Source organism: Peromyscus maniculatus, chromosome X (assembly GCF_049852395.1).
Source record: "Peromyscus maniculatus bairdii isolate BWxNUB_F1_BW_parent chromosome X, HU_Pman_BW_mat_3.1, whole genome shotgun sequence".
Taxonomy (NCBI): Eukaryota; Metazoa; Chordata; class Mammalia; order Rodentia; family Cricetidae; genus Peromyscus; species Peromyscus maniculatus.
The window spans coordinates 89,308,183-89,332,874 of record NC_134875.1 but is presented as its reverse complement, the minus strand read 5'-3'; the positions used below and the strand labels follow the sequence as shown (position 1 = coordinate 89,332,874).

The window sequence follows — 24,692 nt, the reverse complement described above, 5'->3', positions numbered from 1 at the left end:
AGTGTCTCTGTGATTGGATGACATATCCTTTGTGTATATGCCCAAGAGTGAAGAGTGTTGTAGCTGGATTTTTTTTTTTTTTTGGTTTTTCAAGACATGGTTTCTCTGTGTAGTTTTGCGCCTTTCCTGGAACTCACTTGGTAACCCAGGCTGGCCTCAAACTCACAGAGATCCACCTGGCTCTGACTCCAGAGTGCTGGGATTAAAGGCGTGCACCACTACTGCCCGGCTATAGCTGGATCTTAAGGTAGATTTATTCTCATCTTCCCAAGGAACCACCATACCAATTTCCATAGTGGCTGTCTAAGTTTGCATTTCCAACAGCAACCTTACTCCACATCCTTGCCACTATGACCTGCCACCTGTTTTATTGACATTAACCATTCTGATGGGTGTAAAATGAAATCTCAAAGCAGTTTTGATTTGCACTTCCCTCATGACTTAGATTGCTGAACATTTCTTTAAGTGAAGAACACTTTTTAAAGACTTGATAAACATTGTAATCTTGTACATTCATATTTATTGCTACAGTATTCATAATACTTAAGCTACAGATTGAATCTAGATGTCCATGAACAAATAAAAGTATGCAAAAAGTATCATGTACAGTGAAATTTTATGCAATGATAAACAAAAATAAATAATAGCATCTGAAAGCAAATAGTTGTATTTGTAGTTCAGTACCTTAATTAAATGTAGACTCAGAAAAGACAAAACTGCATTTTCTATAACATATGCAATCTTTCTCTCTCTTTGTGTCTGTTTTTCTGATTATCTATCTGTCTATCTGTGTATCTATCTGTGTATCTATCTATCTATCTATCTATCTATCTATCTATCTATCTATCTATCTATCATGTCTTAAGTAAGGAGACAGTGAGGAAAAATGAATATCAGAATAAAATGTGACATAAAAATAGATTGAGGAACTATTTGAGGGAGGAGAATATCAGGAAGACAGTGGCCTTGGTGATAAGTGACAATAGTGAGTGAGGGAGATGAATAAGAAGAGAGTAAAACAATGTATTTTATTTGGAAAATTAAAAATAAAAACAATGTTAATGCATATATATATATATATATAATTATGTGGTTTAAGATACATATATTTTTCATTTGTAGGAAGTTTTGGCTCTTTGTGTAATTGAATTGCTTTTCCATAAGAACATTTCTTCCTTCCTTAACCACACATCTGAAAAAGGATTAGTGTCTAGAACATATATATGTAGTGTCTAGAATATATATATCTCCACCCTCAAAACCTAAGAATCAAGGAAACAGCCCTACTAAAAGTTGTAATACTTAACTGAAGAGAGATAGCAAAGACTACTGAACAGTTTAAAAGGTGCTAAATGTCCTTAGCTACATAACAGTCAGAATATATAAGGTCATGAAAGTAACCAAAAACAAATTTTGGAGAGGATGTGAGGAAATGGGAACTCTCATCCACCATTAATACGACTATTAACTGGTGCAGCCACTATGGAAATCAGTGTGGAGAATCCCCAAAAAAGCTAAAAATAAATCTACCATATGACCTAGGTATACCACTCCTTGACATATGCCTACAGGATTTGACATCCTACTCTACAGATACTTGCTCAGGCATGTTCATTGCTGCTCTATTCACATTTAGGGAGAAGGAAACAACCTAAATGGTCTTCAACTGAAAAATGGATAATGAAAATGTGGTACATATACACTATACAATAGTATTAAGCTGTAAATAAAAATGAACTCATGAAATTTGCTGGTAAATGTGTGTAACTAGAAATGACCATATTGAGTGAGGTTAACCCAGAAAAAGAACTGCCACATGATCTCTCTTATTTGTGAGCTATAGTTCTAAATTTATAGATCTGAGTATATAACATGGAGTAACCACAGAAAACACAGAGTAAAAAGGAACCATAGGAGATGGTGGAAAGGGTTCTAAACAGGGGGAACATAGACATAGGTTCTCTGAATTGGGAAACAAGAAAAGCGTGTGGTGGGGAGGTGTATCTGAGGTGTATCTGAGGAGGGGAATACAGGAAAGAAGGAATAAGGATGGACAAAGAGCACTAAAGACATTTGAAAAAGCCATAGGGAAGCATTATTTTGTTTTCTTAAAATATGTGTGTGTGTGTATGTGTGTGTGATATAGGTGTATGTACACATACACAAATGTACTTAATGACATCATACCACTGGAAGTGATACTGCTCCCCCCAAGTTCCACAGACTATCCAAACAAAAACCTCAGAGAGAGTAGTCATTAGAGGAGTTCAAGAGCCTCCCCAAATACTATAGGCTATTGCTCTTACCCTTGGTTGCCTTCTAAAACTTGAAATTAAGTCCCTATTGTTAAAAACACCACGCACTTCAGATAGAGGACTTGTAAGAATGGAGCTAGAACTGATCTGGAAACTCCTCCATTAGCACTAGGTACAGTACCAGAAAGGGCTATGCAAGTTGCCATGTTAGAAAAGTAGTAAATAGTCCTACCCAACTATAAAGCCTATAAACCAATGACCCACAGTGCAAGTTATACCCAAGGGTACAATAGTGGCATTTATAGCTCCTAGGATTCCCAACAGTTGGGAATTCATGGCTTGTAGTGGGTAGCCATGCTATTGCCAACCTAGCCAACTAACCATGGCTGGTGTGTTCATGGTCCCCAGAGGTGAATCGACTGCTGTCAGCTTCCTAAACCAGTCTAATTTCTAACCGTTTCTAAATACCTATCCTTATACTCACAGATAAATGTAATTCTTACCCCTCATTTTTTAGAGAAAAAGATACGCTCCTTTTTTAGGCAGACAGAGACCATTATTGAAATCCATAATGGTACAGAGCATAGAATAACTGACTGTGGGCTATTCATCCCCCATTGATGCACCAACAATTTAGTTCTCACATCTAGGTTACAGAGAAGGGAGTGGGAAGATTGTAAGAACCAGAGGACAAGGATATCTACTGTCAGTGTTTTGTTTTGTTTTTATGAAAGGGAAGCAGAACCCAAGGAATCTTAACAATATGGCTTCCTAAATGAGGCCTGCACAATGACACTAGTTTGACACTCCAATGTGGATGGGGGAAATTTCACAAGACCCATAGATGAAGATCTATATGTAACTAATGACCGCTGAGAGAGGGAGAATTAATTTTCTTGGGTTCCTTGATAGGTTAGGCAACACCAAGTCACCAAGTGGTCATTCTTAAACACATATTGTAAATACTAAATAAACTCAGTAGGATATACATACATACATACATATGTACATATGTACATATGTACGTACGTACATATATACGTACATACACACATATATCTGAAATAATATATGTGAAATAATAATATATATAATAATTAAAGAAAACAAGGTCATATATTTGAGAGGGAGTAGAGTGGGCATGGGAGGATTTGGAGAGTAGAGAAGTTGGTAGAAATTATGTAAATACAGAACTTGGGTCTAAAATGCTAAAACTTAATTGATTAAATGAATAAATGTAAACAAAGAAAAACTACTTTGAGATTCCATTTTACCCTGGTCAGAATTGCCATTGTTAGGAATACAAATGGCAGCAAGTACTGGCATGCATGTGGGAAGGCAAACCCTTACACATGGTTAGTGAGAGTGCCAACTAGTGAAGCCACTTTGAAAACCAGTATGTAGGTTTCTCAAAAAACTAGAAATAGTACCACCATATGACCAAGTGACGCCACTCCTGGGCATGTAGCCAATGTATTTTATATCCCCTCCACTACAGATATATATGTACATCCATGTTCATTGCAGCTTTTTTACAAAAACTCAAAAATGGAATTAGTTCAGATGTCTATCATTTAACTAATGAATAAGAAAAATGTGGCACATATACACAATGTAGTGATAAAACAAAGATAAAATCATGAAATTTTCAGGTTAATGGATGAAACTGGAAAACTACACTGAGAGACTAAATGCAGGACCAGAAAAAAACACCATATAGTCCCTTTCATATGTGGATCCTAGCTTCCAACCTTTTGTGTTATATATTTAACTTGGTGAATAAGTGGACAGCAAGAAACTAGAATGAGGCAATTATGGGGAGGTGTGTTAAGGGAGAGGTGACAGTAGACTGTAGGTAAGAAAAACAGAGAGGTAGATTTCTCTATGTGGAAAGGCTTAACCCAGCAGGGGCGCTGGAGCATGAAGGGAATTAGGAAGAACAAAGGGGGAAAAACTAATATCAAAAGGAGGGGGTATGAAAATTCATTTGGAAGCTTACTATATCATGATATAGCTAAAGACAATTAATTGAAGGAACTGTAGGATATCCAATATGTAAAATATAGGAAGAGGGAGAAATATTAGGGGTTAAAGAATTAAACAGAGATGGGGTCCCAGTTATTATGGGGGAAAGGAGTAGTGAGTAGCTAAACCAATACTCAGGATGCACTAAAAAGCCTTATGGAACCCGGGGCCTATGTAGGGACACTTTGTTCAGCCTGGGAGGAGGGGACTGGACCTGCCTGAACTGAGCCTACCAGGTTGAGCTGAATCCCCAGGGGAGTCCTTGCCCTGGAGGAGATGGGAATGGTGGGTGGGCTGCGGAGGAGGGCCGGGGGGGGGGGAGGCGGGAGGAAGGAAGACAGGAGAATCTGGGGCTGATATGTAAAATTAAATCAAATTATAAAATAAAATAAAATAAAACTTAAAAAAGCCTTATGGAATTTCATTTGTTTATAAGCTAATTTCAAAATATGATAAAAATGGAGTTGGAATGGATATATTGTGCATGGTGGGGATGGTGCTGATAAAGTTGCTCCAGAAGATAAGAATTATTAAGTCAAAATCACGAGTTTCTTTAAAGTGAAAATAACACAAATTTATGTATGTGTGTGATACATTCTCCTAACTACACATACATGCATCCTAGGAGTTTCAATCCTTTTGTCACTGGTGCTGGTGTACACCAAAGAAAACGATACTGTGAAAGTATGCTTGGCTCTTTATTGACTTACAGAACATTACAGTGACAAGATATTTTTCAATTTTTGAAATATGTTGTTTCACCCCTGCATATCAAAAGCTCAGCCATAGCTACATGAGATCGGGACTTTCCTTAAGACTTTTCAAAATTAAACAAACTGGTTTATTTAAACAAACACACACTTTTTAAAATTAGAGACTGAAAACAATGAGCTCTTTTCCCTTCCTTGTAAAGCTGACTTCATTGTTGTGAGTTTAGCAGGTGGACTCAACTGGTAGGAAAGTGTCACAGACTGAAGCCCTTAAAAACTTGATGTTTTATATTCAGTGTACTAACAGAAAGTCTTCAACACGTTCTTCGGTGCTTCCTCAAGTAAACATAATCCTGGACTCTAAGTGCTATGATGTTCAATGCTTAGGCATGTGTGAATGCCACTGTTGGAATAGTTTGTATGAAAACTACTCCAGGGTTATGGAAAACCATACTATTTTTGAAACATGACATTCTATCAAATAATTACATATGAGTCAAAGAATACTGATAAAGCTAAAGATGCATTTGGAAATGAGAGATAGAATTGAGAAATGGCTGGCTATGAATTTTTTTTACTTCAATTTCTAATAAGTCATTTGTTTTGGGGTTTCTGTATGCTTTAAGTAAAAACTTTGCTAAAGTTTGATTCTCGGATTTCTTGTCCAAGGTTTTAGGTGACTTCAACTGTCTATGTCGATGGCCATTATATAGAAAAATACCATTTTCTGCTTAAATTTTAACTTTCTTTAGGAATTAAACATTGTGTAAGACTATTACAAAGTGGATAGCTATAGAATAACTTTACCTGTAAAATCTAGGAGTAACATTAACTGTATCATTTTAATTAACTCAAAATCTTGCTTTTAAACATGAGATTTGTTTCAGTAAACTTTGGAATAACTGTTTCTTTACTATAAGCAAAAGTTAGCTACATTAATTTGCTAATTAGAAAAATGTAATAATACTAATATCTGTTGTAGTCACAAATAAGGTGTTAGAATATTATTTGTTTAAAATAAAAAACTAAATTTTTGTTATTTCAAAATTTAAATATATTCCTTATCTTTCTGTGGTTTGAATTTTATCTTAGTTGTCAAAGCTTGTCTTGATACTGGGAGATAGTAATTTTAACATATTTTTAAGTTACAGAAGCTACAAGATGAAAACCGATACACTACCCAACACCCATGGAATATCTATCTCCCAGCAGAAAGTGAGATTCACTGAAACTCAAAATAAATTCTAATAGAAGATTAAGTTTAACATGCTCTTCAAAAACTATTAGTAACAGGATTGAGAAAGCGAAATGAGAATGCACTGGCTTCCTCACTGGCTTTTGCAGATAACTGGGGAACAATATTTTCAGTAGTATTTGCAGTATCTTCTTGTGTAGTAGAAATATTGAAGGCTACATAATCATGATCACATAAGGCTGATAGGACATTTGATGGCTTCTTTAGATTATCCAAAAGGAGGTCATTAGAATCTTGAAGATTTTCTCCAAAATCACATATTGGTGTACCATCTAATAGTAAAAGCTGGGGTTTTTCCATGCGTTGTTTCACATGTTTGTCTGTGGAAAGACAGTGTTTTGTTACATGTGATGTAGGAGGAAAACAAAGTATAATTCAAAGTTTTAACACTGTTAAATGCTTCGTGGTAGATATTAAGTCTTATCTGTCTACTCTCCTGAGTTACACTCTTCAAATTGGTTATATTAGCCAAGAAAAAATTTATTCTTAAAAGTTACTATCAGCTTTTCCTACTATACTTATAGGTGATTCATTTTTTATTGGAAAAGAGATCTAGTTATATCCAAATATGTGTTTGGAATTAAGGAGGTACCACTAGACATAAACTTGGCAGACTACACTAATCATAAAATAGAAGGCTGACTGTGAATGACTAAGCTTACTGAACAATAAAGGATTTATTTTCTGAAAAAGAACTTTCAATGTCATGTGAGGAACACAAAATTATACCACAACCTTTTAATAGTTGGTCATGGTTTTTGTCTTAAAATCAGTCACATATATATGGTCCCTGAAGTTTATAGAGTCATTACCAGGGCTCTTTCATATGTATAATCTTATTTAAAATAGCTTATGAAATAAGAAAAATAGTTCACACAAGCATTGACTAGGACTTTCAAATGTTAAATCATTTGCTGAAAGTCATATGGATAGTTGTGAGCTTGGGTCTTGGGTATACATTTTCTGATCATTCTACAAATTTTCTTTTATACCTTTTTCCCCACTGGCTTCAAGCAGACTTCTTTCTCCTTTGTTTTCCATTAGACTTACACTCTGGGTACAAAGAGAAAATACTAAAGTCCTTATCAATACGTCATTTTCAGTGATAAAGTTAAATAACTGAGATCAAATCTTTCCCTTGAGGCTGTAACTATATAGTGTGTTTTGCAAATATGAGGCCACAATTTCAATTCTCTGTACCGAAAGAAGCATATTTCTTGAGAGATTAACAAAGTTAAGAAAGGTACATTTCCATTTATCTTGTTTTCTAAAAGTATAGTTTTAACTGCTGTTTAGACAGAAGAACAAAACTAATTCACAGTACATCCAGAGCCAACTGTACCATGGAAGTCTATTTTCCATTTAACTTGAACTAATATCTACCGATATTTATTGGACCAGACAGAAACGAACACAGTAGGCACTGTTTTCAAACATGCATGTTTGAATGTGAATAATGAGATCACCAAATATGCCTGCTATGCCTGGCAAAAAGGAAACAATACTTCTTTCCAATCATTCCTGTCTAAACAATATAACAAGAATGAATTCCCTCAAGTTCTAGACCCATTGCTGATCAGCAGGGAAAAATAATGATTTCCCCCTATACAGCTTCCCTAATTGGAGGAATCATTCTGAGAGAATAGGGATTTGTTTTTGTCTTAAAAAAGCAACAACCATATGATCTTACTAAGCTAAGAGAATGACCTGTAAATAGACTTTTAAAGACAGTTGTCTAGGAGGAATTGTAGGCAAGTGAGAAAGATTTTTAAAATTTATTTTATTTTATACCTTTTAATTAATATATAATGGCATCATTTACCTCCCTCCAGTCCCTCCCAGCTTCCACCCCTCTAACTCCTTCCATGTACCCAGTCTCACTCAGCAAGGAAGATTTTTGTTTGTTTGTTTTCAGAAAAGGTCTCTCTATGTAGTCCTGCCTGTCCTGGAACTCACTCTGTAGATCAGGCTGGCCTAGAACTCACAGAGATGCTTCTGTCTCTACCTCCCAAGCGTTGGGATTAAAGGTGTGCATCACCACCCCTGGCCAAGAAAGATTTTAATAAAGACATTTTCAAAAACTGGCTGTCTTATTCTTTTCTATTTCTATTTTAATTTCTAGTAATAACTATGGGAATTTCATAACCCAATTAATTCTAGTCAAAATTGAAGATTTCCTTGATAAAATTTGGGTAACTGTCCAATAATAATACAGTAGTACATTCAATATTCAGATATTTGGCCATGTCAGAGACTAAAATGCAGATTTTCCCTTTGTGAATATTTTCACACATAATTATAAAGTCATGGCATAAGAGAAAGGGGGTGGTATTCTATAGCAACTTTTTAAAAAAATGGGTAAAATATGAGTAATGTGGTGATACTAATGCTAAGTCAGTCATACTAACTCAGTTGCCCTCCCCCATGGTTGACATATCTCTTAGCAATTTATCTTTGTCATAAAGAATAATTAAATTTATAGGACAACACACGTAACTGGAAAACATTCTGTTAATCAAAGTAACCAAAGCCCAGAAAACCAAATACCACGTGATCTTTCTCATATGTGGATACTAGTCTCTAACTGTTAAATATATGTATCACAGTAGAAGTAAATAACGGTAAAGGTGAAGAAACTAGTAAGGGGTACATTAGAATGACAAAGAAGTGGCTTTAAGGGATCAGGATGGAGAAAACAACAGAGCAAAGTAGAAGAGGAATACGAGAGGCATATAGGGTACAGCAGAGAAAAAGAGATGGAGAGAAATAGAAGGGGAGTGTGGCAGGGAGACTCAAACAAAGAGAAATGTGTATGAAAATACCTTATGGAAGCCTGCTACTATGATAGCTTGTGAAAAGAATATTAGCAAATATATTGCTTTACTCTTATACTTCCCTTTGACACTTGAGGCAAATTCACAAGAAAAGTATGTTATTTCAGGGTATCTATAGCATAAAAGCCCATTAAATTGAACAAATAGTTCCAATTATGACCCTATAGTTTGGAATATAATAAGTCTTCTTTGTGTAATTTATAAAGAAAGCAATAGCCAAGGAAAACAGTAATTCATTTAGAAACATATGTCAAAAAAATTTTGAGATAAATTCTTATTGTCTAAGCTGGCCTTGAACTCCTGGACTCAAGAGATTCTCCTGCAACAGCATCCCAATTAGTTGGTACTATATGTGTATGTACTATAAGTATTTGTGATACTGTATAAAGCTTGCCAATTATTTATTATCAGTACTTACTTTGTAAATGTGTGAACAAAGAATTTGTATTTGAATAAATGTGTTTTTAATGTTATAAGTACCCCCAAAGTATTAAAATCTTAAAAACACATTATGTTGAATAACCTTTGTTATTAATCAGTACTAAGGCACTTGAGAAAAAATGTGAATCGGTCAATGAACGATTATAAATATAAGCCATCTTATATCATTCACTTAACTGAAAAAAATTTCTGCTAAATCTACTATGGCAATATTCACCAGTAAATTACAAACACATGATGTATATAAAGGAATAAAGAGATGAGATATGGATCTTACATTGGTTTCTACCACAATATCCATATTGAGTAAATTTTTAGATTTGTTTGCCATCAAAACAGGAAGTTCATAACAGGCTGACTGAAAAGAAATTACAAGGAAAATCCTCTAAATGTACTGACATTATAAATAAACATATAAACATCTAGCTATCATGGAAAGGGGGACTTTGTATAGCACTGAATTACACTGTGAAAAGAAGGAGAACTTTGAATACATAAAATCACTAAAAACAAAACATCATATCATGGAATACTTTAATGTTTAATGTTTTAAGTTGCTGGAGAAAGGAAAACTTCATGTAAAGACAAATTCTGATGTTGCTATAAGGAAGAGAGACATAATGATTTCAAAAAACTAGGCAAATATGAAATATACTAAATTAGAAAAACCAAGGTAAAAGCACAAGTATTCTTGAGTCCCAGGCCTGATGTTATTGGTGCTAATTCTCATATATCATTCTACTTTTTGAGCAATAAATATAAATGCAAGAAAGTCACAAATTTGAGTTGATGAGCTTACCTCACTGAAATGATCAAAGTCATAATTCACTGCCTTCCTAGATAATAATGAATTTAGCTCTACCAAGTTTCCTTCAGTATGATGCATTTTATTCCTTCAACGAGAAACATAGAGATAGGGAGTAAAGGTGGATGCGAACCATGATATTCTTACTTCTAAGAAATAATCTTTGAGAAATCCAGAGGACAGTAAGTTGAAAAGATTATGCTGGGTTCTCAGCTAAGAAACCATAAACTAATATTGCACTTTTCAGTTACAGATATCTCACTTGCAGAGTATAAAGCCTATTGCTGTAAGATTTCAGCCCACTTCTCAGTAAAGTTCCAGAGTTTTCAACCCGATGAACTCCAGAAAAGGATGGGAGAAAAAGACCACATTAGTCTCTTCGTAAATAGGAAGTACTTTTCAACCTGAGAAAGATGTCAATAGCCACAGGACAATAGTTTTTACATGTCTGGTACAAAATAAAGATGACAAATTGCTGTCTCAGAAGAGTAAGATCTGAGGGACCACAACAATGTAACTAGCTGACGAAAAATGACCAAGAGATCTTTACACTTATGAGATTGTATATATTCAAATTTCGGTTTAGAAATGACTTGATTCCTCTCAATGAAGAACACCTAGTCTAAATCTCATCAAAAGATGAGTCACCTGCCGGGTGGTGGTGGCACACACCTTTAATCCCAGCACTCAGTAGGTACTGGCAAGTGATCTCTGAGTTTGAGGACAGCCTGGTCTACAGAGTGAGTTCGAGACCAGCCAGAGCTGTTACACAGAGAAACCCTGTCTCACAAAAACAAAAACAAAAACAAAAACAAAACAACAAAAAAGAATCACGGACTTGAGTGAGTGGGACATGCACATCAGCTGGGAAGCAGAAGTATTACACATTTTTTTTTAACTTTCTGTCAGGAGCTCTGAGGCTTTTGACTTCATTTTGTCATTAATTAGGAAAACTAAGAGTTCTGAGAAACATTTGCATTACTATCAAGTATTATCACCAGTATTTCTACTCAACTTGATTTCAAGAAGCTATTAAATTCTTGTAGGCTGATATCATAGGAATCCTTTGGTTCTCCCTATATCTTTCTTTCTTTATTTAAAAGTTTTTTTTCCACTCTACATACCAATCACAGTTTCTCCTCACTCCCCACCTCCCAGTCCTCTTCATCTCTCCCTCCCCCAACCCACATCCACTCCTCAGAGAGGGTAAGGCCTCCCATGGAGAATCAACAAAGCCTGGCATATCAAGTTTAGGCAGGACCAAGCCTCTCCTCCCTGCATCAAGGCTGAGTAAGGTATCCCTCCATAAGGAGTAGGGTCCAAAAAGGCTAGTTCATGCTCTAGGGATAAATCTGGTCCCACTGTCAGGGGCCCCACAAACTGCCCAAGCCACACAACTGTCACCCACATCCAGAAGGTCTCCCTAGCTGTCGATCCAGAGTCCATGAGCTTACTCTAGCTTTAGTCAGCTTGGGTCAGCTGTCTCTGTGGGTTTCTCCCATCACGATTTTGACACCCCCCACCCCTGATATAATCCCTCCTCCCTCTCTTCAACTGGACTCCAGGAGCTTGTCCCAGTGCTTAGCTATGGATCTCTGTATCTGCTTCCCTCAGTTACAAGATGAAGGCTCTATGACAACAATTAGGGTATTCACCAATCTGATTACCGACATGCATGGATTGCCCTATATCTTTCTTTCTTTCTTTTTCTCTTTCTTTCTTTCTTTCTTTCTTTCTTTCTTTCTTTCTTTCTTTCTTTCTTTCTTTCTTTCTTTCTTTCTTTCTTTCTTTCTTTCTTTCTTTCTTTCTTTCTTTCTTTCTTTCTTTCTTTCTCTCTCTCTCTCTTTCTCCCTCCCTCCCTCCCTCCCTCCCTCCCTCCCTCCCTCCCTCCCTCCCTCCCTCCCTCCCTCCCTCCTTTCTTTCTTTCTTTCTTTCTTTCTTTCTTTCTTTCTTTCTTTCTTTCTTTCTTTCTTTCTTTCTTTCTTTCTTTCTTTCTTTTTTTTTCGAGACAGGGTTTCTCTGTGTAGCTTTGCGCCTTTCCTGGAACTCACTTGGTAGCCCAGGCTGGCCTCAAACTCACAGAGATCTGCCTGGCTCTGCCTCCCGAGTGCTGGGATTAAAGATGTGTGCCACCACCACTCGGTGCCCTATATCTTTCTTAATCTAGTAGATCTTGGACGCAGCTCTGATGGCCAAGTCCATCAATGTTAAAACAACTCAAAATAATCATCCCAATAGATACTGTTGTTGTCATGGTTAGCTATGGTTCTGTTGAGACTCAGTGTCCTAAAAGATAGATTATTTTATTGTCTAGAGTTGTTATTTTATGCACATGTCTAAGAGTCTGCACTGAAGTTTGGGCAATAAATGTGAGCCAGTAATGAGGAATAATGCAAAAGTAAAATGATAACACATGCAAACAGACAATTGTAAGCACTGCTGATGAAGGTGAAACTCAGGCAGACATCCTCAGGACAGAGATGTGCTGACAATAGTGCCTTTGTGGCTCCAATCGAGTAGTATTTTTGCTGAAGCATACACAACCTTCAAGTTTCAGGAAATGAAGACATTTCTCCTTTTTTCTTACAGTTCTGTTCCATGCAGGAAGTTTCACTCTGATTTCAGAGCTAATATTGGGTATAGAATTGAGTATTTTACAATAACAGTGTTGGGTTCTCATTTTCATTCTAGAGGAGAAACACTAAATGCATCGTCAGAGTGTATCTGTAATACATGAGAAGCAATGATAATGTCAGGAATTGAGGTACCCAAGGGAAATGTTGCTTTAATCACATCTTGCTTCTCTCAGCATACTATTAAACAATTTTTCAAAACCATGTATATGTACATCTAAATTAAAGATGGAAGACACCAAATACCTGTTCATTATACTGTTACACAGAGTGTCTGATTGTTCTGCAATCAAAATTGAATCCAGAGGAGAAAGCTCTAATTCCAAAGAAAAATCCTTTGGGTCCTGTACAAAGCATTCTTCAGTTATTTGTTCTTGGAAAAATGGTATGGTCAAATCCAACTGAATGGTCAGTGACTCTTCATTCATAGGTATATCCGGAACTGGCATGTTAGGGTCTTTTCTGAAAAATAATGCAGAAAAATATTAACTCAACATGTTTCAAGAGTTCAAATCACATGGGCTATAGTATATCTATTTACATTGTATAAGGAGATTTTCAATACTCAGATCAAAGAATTTATATAGTGCCAATATGCTCTCCTTTAATTTCATTTATGTAACATATGATACAATGCTCAAACATACTGACAGATCAAATGATTATTTGGCAATAAAAATTAAACTATTAATCATCAATGAAACATAAATGAGCCTTACAAACATGCTAAGAGAAATAAACCAAACACAAAAGATTACTTGTATGATATTATTGATATGAAGTGTCCAGAATAATCAAATTTAAATTTTAGAGACAGAAAGTAGGTCTTATAAATGGGAATGAAAAATCATATTGGGGTAATGAAAATACTCTCATAAAGAATTATGATGGCCAATGAACAGCCAAGTAACTGCACTATAAATAGCTGAAATATAAAATTTAAATGTAGAAATTTTATAATATAGCATATACACACATATAACTTACATTTAATATGTTTCAATTAACCAGTCAGTAGATAAGTAAAATGTATTACAGACAATAGAATATTATTTATAAATAAATTCTAGTACTAAACTGTGTCACCTCAATTTTAATTGAGGAAAAATATGGGGACTATTTTCATGTCATTTAAAAGAGGAAATATGAAGGTGAAAATAGTTCTTTGATGATTATATAATAAATTATATTTAAGCTTATATCAAGGAAAAGATACAAAAGCTACACTACAAGTTAAAATTGCCACTGATGAGTGTATCACTATACAGAGGTTAATTTCATCATAGGATTAGTGATTTCTTTCTAGTAATAATCAGTGGATGGAGGGATGAATCACTGCTTAACAGCACTGGCTGTTAACCTCTTCTTCCAGAAGAGCTGGTTCAATTCCCAGCACTGATATGTTGGTTCACAATGGTCTGTAACTCCACTTCTAGGCAATCCAAGGCCTTCTTGTGTTATCTACGGGCACCAGGCACACAACTGGTGAGCAGACACACATGCAGGTAAATGTCCATACATATAAATTTTATAAAAATTCTCATATGGGATAATCAAATTGTATTAGTAACCATATTTTCCTTATTTTTTTTCTGAATTGACAAGTAGAAAGTTCTCAAATATTTGAACACCCACACATTGAACCAAAGAAGATAAATTATCAATTCAACTTTCAGGCGGATTTGTACAGTTATAGATATTTGAGAACTTTCTAATTGCCCTCTAGAGGCCATAAAGTTTGAGATACATTTACTTCTTTCTTTAGTAGTGCTTTTTAGTATACTTTGATTTTGAGATGTGCCTACTGTTAGGAATATTTATCCCTGTTTATTTGGCACACATGACATTCACTATCCAGAAGGCTTTCATACTGTTGGCTTTAAGATGATTTATCTACCTACCTATGTATGTATCTACGTATCTATCTATGTATCTATCTATCTGTGTCTATGTATGTCTATAAATAAATAATCTCTGTACAAAAATTTAATTCAAGGACTATTGTTCTAAATTCTTCCTATAAAAATATGACCTTCTCATTATTTTTCCCTTTAAACACATTTGTTAGACGCAGGTGACTTAGCAGCTTGCTAATATCCTTTGTATTCCTAGGTCTAGGATTCCCATGCTCACAGCTATAATGACCTTTGCCTCAAATATTTCACCCTCACTAAAATATTCTACCCCTTGGGTTTTCTTTTGATATTGCCTTAAGGTAGTTTATAAATATCTGCCTCCAAATGTTCACTAGAAGGCTTCTCCTTCCCTAGTCTCCTTGCTAGACATTCTTTTATAAAACTCTTTTCTTCCTGTACCAGACTTGTAAAACTCCATCTGGTCTTCCATTTATCTAAATAGGCATTTTTTTGGGTTTTTTTTTTGGCAGGACTTCTCTGTGTAGCTTTGCACCTTTCCTGCAACTCACTTTGGAGACCAGGCTGGCCCCAAACTCACAGAGATCTGCCTGCCTCTGCCTCCCGAGTGCTGGGATTAAAGGCGTGCACCACTACCGCCTGGCTAAATAGGCATCTTTAAATGTCTAAACAAGACTAGTATGGTGGAGCATGCCTCTAATCCAAATACTTGAAAGGAAGAAGCAGGTAGATTTCTATGAGTTCTAGGACAGCCTGATATACATAGTGAATTCCAGGACAGTCAAGTCTACATGGTTGTCTCAAAAATCAACCAACAGACAAAAAGTCTAAACAAATGTCTAAGCATTTCATGTTTTAAATGTTTAAACAAAATTTAATGTTTCCCATCAATAAAACAGTCTTAAGAATTGCATACACATAACCTCACAAATAATCCAATTAAATGTTGGTTTAAAAATCTGATACTTTAACAAAGAACTCATAGAAAAGTATACATGTAACAAAAAATGCTCCAAGTCATAGTGGCATGCACATTTTGGTGGTAACCAAAAGGAGTCTGATTGGACTTAATGCCTGCTCAACAGTAAAGAAATCCTGCCTGGAACTGGAAACTTAGCCAACTACCAGGCTAGAGAAGTCATGAATCATAAAGAAGAGCCTCATAAGCACCAGTTTACTGAGACAGCATAATTCCTAACTATATACTGAATATGTAATATCCAGAATATGTATAGTGCTCACCCCTCATCAAAGAAACTTCCCTTTGCAACAGAAGAAGACCATTACAAAGAACTCACAAAGCATCAACATGCAAAGAACAACTGAGTGTGGGGTGTCCAGCCCCAATGGGTACATTTACAAAACAGAGTCTTCACCTGTTCAAAGGACATTGGGAAAGAAAGGCAGAAAGATAGTAGGAGCCAGTGGACCAGGAAAAGTTCTGCGAGACTGTGTCTCCTAGAAATGACAGTGAAGCTATACTCATTATACATCAACAATATGATTACCTAAACAAGACCTGAATAAGATCATCAGCAATAGATTTGCTAACAAAGAAGGAGGAAATTTCACAGGCTCAACTTTGACAAGAACAACAGCCACCTAATGGCTTTTGACAGTGGGAAGATTAGTTTTCCCCAGGATGAGTCCATGAATTGATTATACAATACTAAGTTGTCAGACTTGAAACCTATACATACAAACCATACAAACAACACTAAACTGACTCAGAGGGTTGTATTTATATATTAATGGATATATATATATATATATATATATATATATTCATTTTCTCATATATACATTTTCATATATATATATATATATGGCTATAAATTGAGAGTGAGAGTGGGAATGTGGGAGGGGCTAAAGGGAGGGATGGTGATGGGAGGAATTATGTAATTATATTTAAAATTTTAGCATGTATACAAATTAAAAACAATTCAGTGAGTATGTGGTATATGCATGTATACGCATGTATGCTTACCTAAGGATATGATTGTAGTGGGTAGAGGTCTAAATAGGATGTGTTTATTTTCCTCTGTGCTGTGGATATCACTCTATATAAATAAAATGCTGATTGGCCAGTGGTCAGTCAGGAAGTATAGGCGGAACAAGCAGAGAAGAGAATTCTGGGAAGTGGAAGGCTGAGACAAGCAGCATGTGAAGATGCCAGTAAGCCACGAGCCACGTGGCAAGGTACAGATTTATAGAAATGGGTTAAGAGATAAGAACAGTTAACAAGAAGCCTGAGCCATTAGGCCAAACAGTTTAAATAATATAAGTGTCTGTGTGTTTATTTTATAAGTGGGTTGTCAGACTGCCGGGGTTTAGCGGGACCTGAAGAGAAAAATCTCCAGCTACACCTCTGCCTTGCTTTTTGGGGGTAGAGTCTCTCCATTCAACATGGAGCTCACTATTTAGACTAATACTAAGTGGTCAGGGAGCTTGCAAGATCTAGCCATTTCTTTCTTTCAATGCTACGGTTATAGAATTTGGTCTCGCCAGACAGTGGTGGCGCACGCCTTTAATCCCAGCACTTGGGAGGCAAAGGCAGGTGAATCTCTGTGAGTTCAAGGCCAGCCTGGGTTACAAAGTGAGTTCCAGGACAGAATCAGAAGCTACACAGAGAAACCCTGTCTCAAAATGAAAAAAAAAAAAGTAATAATAAACAAAAGAATTTGCCGGGCGGTGGTGGCGCACGCCTGTAATCCCAGCACTCGGGAGACAGAGCCAGGCGGATCTCTGTGAGTTCAAGGCCAGCCTGGGTTACCGAGTTAGTTCCAGGAAAAGGCACAAAGCTACACAGGGAAACCCTTTCTCGAAAAACCAAAAAAAAAAAAGAAAAAAAAAAAGAATTTGGTCTCTATGCCCAGCTTTTATGTGGGTGCTAGGGATCCAAACCCAGGTCTTTAGACTTGCACTTACCCACTGAACCATCTCCCTAGTCCTAAACCATCTCCATAGTTCCTGAAAAATCTCAACTTTGTTGCCCCCCCTTTTTTAAAAAAATGCTTATTACATTTATTAAATTTGTAATATGCTTTGATTTATTTTTTGTAGTGCTAAGTCATTTAACCTAGGGAATTCCATGTGGTGAGAATTACTTTACCAATGAGCTTTGTCTTAAGCCTTTTAACATTTCTTTTTTATAAATGAAAAAATTTTTTACATGAATTTCAAATAAATACATGTATATTATATGCATATGTATATGTATATGTATGTATATATATATTCTGTTATGATTGTGCTGTTCTGCAATAATAAAATCCAGGTAAAACTGCTTTGTATTTTTGTTGTTTATGAAGGGGAGTAAGCATTTAAATGAATTCAAGTAATACTATATAATAAATATATACAAATGAATAATATATTGCTAATGTATCACCAGTATAATGTTTCATTACCAATATATTGCCCACAAATCTGCTTACCCATCATCTCCACTTGGCTGGTCTACAGATGAAATTAAGTTTTTGGATTTTTTCAAAATTGGTAAAACTCTATCAAGGAGACTTTTACATTTGTCTTCAACAAGTTCGTAACCATCTTTTACTATCTCCATCTAAATAAAAAGTTTAGAGAAAATGAGAGTTGGCTATGCTCCTTGAATGTATCTACTATTTCTTGGATCATAATTGATGCAATTCCCATTCAAATTATTTAACAATTATATAAAAAATAACAGGAACTAGAATTAGAAAATTTACTGACAACAAATGTTTGTTTTTAAGCCATCCACCACCACCATTTTACTTCAAAATCTTACAGCTTCTTTCTTCTTGTCATCTGGAATATGCAAATACTGATGATCCCATTCAGAATCTGAAGCTCCAGGTATAAATGATAATGACCTGCAATGAGATCCACAAATTTAATGTCTTAAGGTATATTAATGTTGCAGTGGTCAACCAGCTGTGTTGAATAGAAACTAAGTTTTAGTCATCCTTTGACATAATGATTCCCATTAGAAATTAGTGCTATAGGTCTTAGTATCAAAGGTAAAGGGCACTTTACATTTAAGTCACTTGAAAGAGTCAATGGTCATTTGGAATTGTATCTCTGTTTATTAGCCACCTCCCAAAATGTCTAAATCTTTTAGTACATCTTGTAATCTGAAACTAAATAAGGTACAGAGTAAAAGTTTCTTGAATTATACCTGATCCTAGAACTGGGGAAGGCAAAAGACAGATAATCCTGGGACATTTTACTATGTTCAAAGTAAGTATTTACCATAACGATGTCTGGATATATTTATTAATGGATCCATCTTAGTAAGGATTAAAATCCTTCAAATAAATTATGAATATATGATTCTATACTGAAATCCTTAACTGAATATAATCAGGAAAAAGGAAATATTCTTTATATGTAACTATAAAACAGTTACCATACACCACAACAGTATAATAAGATTCAATTATAAATCTTCAATTAGAGACTTCAGGCCCACTGTCAGCCTTCCAGTGAGGTGAGAGCGTAAGCTGAGACTTCCATCTTTGAGGTAGATCTTTACTCAGCCCTCACTTTTCCTTCTTTAATAATATTCAGGGCAATATAGCAGGCCAGCTTGGCCTACCACTCTTCATATATTATATTCCTCTCACCCACTCATTTCTTTATACAATTGCATCCTTCTTTTGCCTCTCCCAAAGAATATAGACTAACTTGGTTCACATGGTCTCAAGGGCTCAACCTCCTGGGAAATGAGACATTATTTGAGTGCATATTTATATTCTTTTTTTTTTCACTTCATCTTTAACCAAAACTCCCACATCCTCCATTTTCACTCTTTTTTCTTCTATCATTCCCCCTTCTGTACATGTTCCATTCTTTTATTTCCTGCACAGCAACCTAATACTAACCACAAGTCCCAGTGTGACTTCTTGCTTGTTTTTATTTCTACTCATATTCACAATACAATAACTAATATATTAGTTCCCACATTTACTTCCTAAAACAATTGGTTCTTAAGGAAGAAGGATTGAGTGAATGTTTGATAGTTAACAGGTATTTTATTTTCATAGTGGGAATGGTGTTTTGACTAGGAATGGCCCCCACAGACTCATGTGTTTGAGTGCTTGGCCATAGGGAGTGGCACTATTAGGAGGTGTGGCTTTGTGGGAGTAGGTGTGGTCTTGTTGGAGGAAGTATGTCACTGTTGAGGTGGGCTTTGAGGTCTTATATGCTCAGGTTATGTACAGTGTGGCAAATAGTTTTTCCTTCTGCTGCCTGCAGATCAAGATGTAAGACTCTCAGCTCCTTCTTGTAGCTAAACATAAATAAAAATTATGGGTTAAATGTAAGAGCTAGTCAGTAAAAAGCCTAAACTAATAGCCAAACAGTTTTATTAATTAATTAATATATGCTTCTGAGTGTGGGGTCCTTGGTCGCGGGCGAGCACAGAAAAACCTTCAGCTACACCTTCTCTAGCACTATGCATGCTGTCATGTATCACCATGATGAAAATGGACTGTCTTTGAAACTGTAAGCTAGTCCCAGTCAAATGTTTTCCGTTATAAGAGTTTCTGTGGTCATGGTGTTTCTTCACAGCAATGAAACTCTGACTAGGACAATGGATTTACTGCGGGTAATGATATGTCTTGCTTTTCTTAGCAGGTAATTTTTTCTTTGCTGGCAATACTTAATCCATGCATTCTGACTTGTTCAGAAATAGACAAGAGAATAAAGGGGCCTCTGTAGAATACTCACCTTTTCCTCTTTTTTAGGCCTGTATGGTTTCCACTTATCAAATCCAAGATACACTGGAGTATCTGAAAATAACAGACTATTTTAACTATGACGCCATTCTCAATATTTAGTGAAGTCAATAGTAAAACAGAAAGGTTGTGAGAGGTTCTAGAAAGTACAAATATAACTTTGCAAAATCATTTGGTTTTCACATGACTTTATATTGTGCTTTCTATTTATGCACAAAGTGCCATCAAATAACAATATTTCCAAGAAAATAAAAACAAAGTCTCCTTTAAAAAAAAAACAACTTATACCTGTGTTAACAGCTGCTGTTGCTCACAGTACTTTTTCCTTAGGTTTGTGATTTCAAGACATAGGTCTGAATAGTCCCTGAAACATAAATAGATTACTTAAATGAAGATATTAGTGTTCCTTAAAAATTTGAAGATAAAATATTCAAAAATACATTGAATTACCTCAACTAACAGTATCCATTATGTTCTTCCCAAAATAATACCCATTATCATCCTAGTGGAATATTACTGCCTTTTTGTTTAAAATCGTTGCCTTTACTAGTTAATAAGTTCACACAGATTTTAGAGCAATGAGTTTTCACTGATGTTGATAATAACCTAGAGCATTGCACATGCTAAGAAATCATTTTACCACTAAGTTGTATGCCCAAACCCATACATTTTTTATTTTTTAAAGCTCAGATTAACTTGATATTTTGAATTTCAGAGATCAATTGAATTTCAGATGTCATACTCAGATTTCTCACAATCCTACCTTAATACCTCTATAGACTGCAGAAAAAAAGAACAATAAATTTCTTCTTAATTAACTTCTATCACTGGAGGAGGAAAAGATCTTATAGAAGTATATGAGAACAAACAAATCTCCAAGTTAGCTTTATACAAAACTATCACATTTAGACTTCTATTAAATAATATAAGAGACACATGCCATCAACTTGCATTTCTAATACTGAACTTGTTTTTATACACAAATTTTCATTGAGTTTTGGGTTTTAAGAATAAGCCGCATTCTAAACAATGTTGAATATATGTGCTTATGGATATGCTCCCTCTGATACTTTTCAATTATTAGAGAGGCACTGCTTGAAATGCACAATGTTTGAACATGTCTAATTATCTTTGTTCAAAGATAACAGTAATGTTACAATTAGAAACATGAACACAAAACCTGGAAAGTGTTAGCAGGATTAGTGAGTGGAATCGGATACCAGAATTGATTCATTGTCTTTAACTTCTTTCTGATCCCTTACTTTCATGTGTAAAGACTATCATTTCACTCCTATTGGGTTAAGCAAAGAATACCATACTTAGTACCATTTGCAGGGTGGGGATTCCAACATAGACTGATGATCAGCAGCTCTTCAGTAATCCTCCAGGACTCCAGCACCAGATTGGAAATGCTTCGGCATTCAGCCTCGTCAACTACTGAAGTTTCCATTTCTCCAATGTGAGATAGCCATTGTTGTACAACCCAGACTGCATCTTGTAAACCAGTTTAGTAAATACCTCCTTTTAATATATTAGTTCTGTACCTTTAGAGAACCCTGACTAATTAATACAGATTGTTGCAGCTGTGGAGTACTGCTGTAACAGGCCCGATTGGGTTGTTTGGGGGAGGATTGTGAAAGATTTGGGAGCTCTGGGCTGGAAACATCATTTAATATTTGGAGCTTAATGACCTATTGTTGTTACTTAAATGATAACACTGACAGTAATGCAGGGGAGGGAGGTCTGGCCTGTGAAGTTTCAGAAAGAAGAAAAGACACATTCATGGCCATTCCTGTGATTTTTTTTTTTTTTTGGACGAGAAATCTTTGGATGTGAAACCTTTGCTTTGCTGACACAATTGATTCTGGTAATTTGGGACTGAGAAATCAGCTGTGATTAAGAAGGGATCAGCATTATTGAAGTGAAATCTGGGCACATTTCCTCAGAACAGCACACAGAACCTGTGGCCCAGAGAGTACAAAGGCTCCTTCTAATGCCAGGAACTGGCAACAAACATTCTTTATTAGCCAAATCAAATAGATGAGGGTCAGGTTTTAAATAGGAGGACTACTCAAATGGCAGTATGTTCATTTCAATATGAGTGATTATAGGTAGCATAAATTTAAAAAAGACTTTTTGGTATTTATATGTTGAAAGTTCTGACATAAATGTATATTGTTTTAAAGATAGCACTTGTTGGTTGCTTTGCATATATATATTTATATGCTTTTAGCTCTGTCAACATGTACATGGCATTTAGATAACGTTCAGACACACAGCTCTTTGTAGAGGGCAATAAAAGTACAAAGGTTGCCTTAGAAAATAACTTCTTATAAAGTAGGCATTTAACAGACTAATATGAAGACACTCAAATAAACCTTGACTCATTAAGACTTAATTTTTTAAATAACCAAAATGACTGGCAAAATCAAGAGACAAAAAAATCCATTATCTTGATAAAATACAAAATCTTATCCTTTTAACTAATTCTCTTTTTCAGGAGTTACTAAGAGCAGAACAATATTTTTAAGAAAGCCTTGTTGCTTTAGACAGAGAATTAGGTTCTGCTTCTATAGCAGTAAAATAAAATTGGCTTCCTAAAATCTTAAGGTAAATTCACGTCTTGATTTTCTGCATACAGAATCTCATGTTAACTTGGATTTTAATACTTAAAAATCTTACTCTTATTAGAGATTCAAACAATAATATCCTTATTCTCTTTCCTTATATATCAGTGATTTGTGAAAACATATGTGTATATATACTGAGAAAGAGTAGTGAATCTAAAATATATTTAGAATAGAATAAAATATATTAAGGACAATTTATGACAGAACAAAGTAGTTTATGATCATCTGTCCACATGGTTAAACATCAAGATGCCTTTGGCAAGTCTATAAACAGACAAGATCTATGCTTTGTGATTTTTTCCCTTCAATCCCAAATTCTAGAGTTAACTCTATTTTGTTTATTTTTGAGATTGTAATTTAAGTACAACTTTTCTCTCTTCCCTTTACTCCCTCCAAAATCTCCCATATATCTCTCCCTGCTTTTTCAAATTCATGGCCTCTTTCTTTTCATTAATTGTTGTTGTATATATATATATATGTATTTCCAAATATAACCTGTTGAGTCCACAAAACGTTACTTGTATGTATGTTTTCAAGGCTGATCACTTGGCACTGGATAGCCAACTGGTGTGTTCTTCTAATGGGGAGAACTACCTCTCTTGCTGCTAAGATTTCTCAGTTAGTTACAGCTCTTTGTGCAGGGTTGAGTTCTGCTGGGCTTTTCCCCATCAACTTTGGCATGCCCACTAGTGTCATCCTTGTTCAGCTCATGTTTGAGTGGTCATGTTGGTGAGACTTTCTGAGTATAGCGTCTGCTGTTACTAGGAGACACAATCTCACAGTGCATTCCCTGATCTTCTTATTCTTACAGTCTTTCTGTCCTCTCGTCTACGTTTCCTGAGCCTTAGGTATGGTAGTGTTTTGTAGATGTATCCATGGGGGCTGGGCACCACAACTCTGCATTTTGATTGATTGTAGTTTTCTGTAGTGGCCTCCATCTGTTGCAACGATAAGTTTCCTTGATGAGGAGTGGAGACTACACTGATCTGTGTGTATAAAGGGCAAATGTTTATAGATGATTGGTAGGGAATACACTGGTTTAGTAAATTAGTTGTTGTGGGTTCTCCTCCAACAACCATGATTTCACTGGCTCTAAGGAGTTAGCTAGGTTTCTGATACCCAGCATGATATCCTTGTTGAATGGGCCATTAAGTCCAAATAGAAAGATGTTGGTTACCACTAAAGTATACATGCCACCACTGCATCCTTAAGATTATCCTGCCATTTTGGTCATTGATATGGTTCATAGGCACCACTGTTGGGTAGGGTTGTTGATTGCCTCCCTCCTTTGGAAGTTTGTATGGCACCTTCTTGTACCAGGTAAGCTAGTCCTCAGGGAAGGGGTATTCAGGTCAGCTACAGTTCAGAGGTCTCTGGGTCCTGTTTTTGCAGCGCATGGTATCTTCAGCAACAGGGATTTACTTCACACCTTTAGGGGGTAACCAAGAGCAACAGCAACAGGCTGCATATTTTGGGAGTCTCTTCCACAGCTTTGGTCAACATCTCA

The 24,692-nt window shown here is 35.7% G+C and overlaps 1 protein-coding gene across 1 annotated transcript in view; it reads right to left on the bottom strand.

Annotated features, from left to right (window-relative positions):
• Window positions 1-6,228: 6,228 nt before the first annotated feature.
• Window positions 6,229-24,692, bottom strand: part of LOC102912776 (heat shock factor protein 3-like) — a 63,450-nt gene continuing 44,986 nt past the window's right edge. The window contains exons 5-12 of the mRNA XM_006981219.4: window positions 20,844-20,919; window positions 20,548-20,609; window positions 18,605-18,689; window positions 18,270-18,400; window positions 13,205-13,420; window positions 10,320-10,413; window positions 7,238-7,298; window positions 6,229-6,565 (exon numbers count right to left, since the gene is read on the bottom strand). Of these exons, the coding sequence (XP_006981281.1) occupies window positions 6,264-6,565; window positions 7,238-7,298; window positions 10,320-10,413; window positions 13,205-13,420; window positions 18,270-18,400; window positions 18,605-18,689; window positions 20,548-20,609; window positions 20,844-20,919 (1,027 nt within the window). The 3' untranslated portion in view covers window positions 6,229-6,263. The remainder of the gene's footprint in view (window positions 6,566-7,237; window positions 7,299-10,319; window positions 10,414-13,204; window positions 13,421-18,269; window positions 18,401-18,604; window positions 18,690-20,547; window positions 20,610-20,843; window positions 20,920-24,692) is intronic.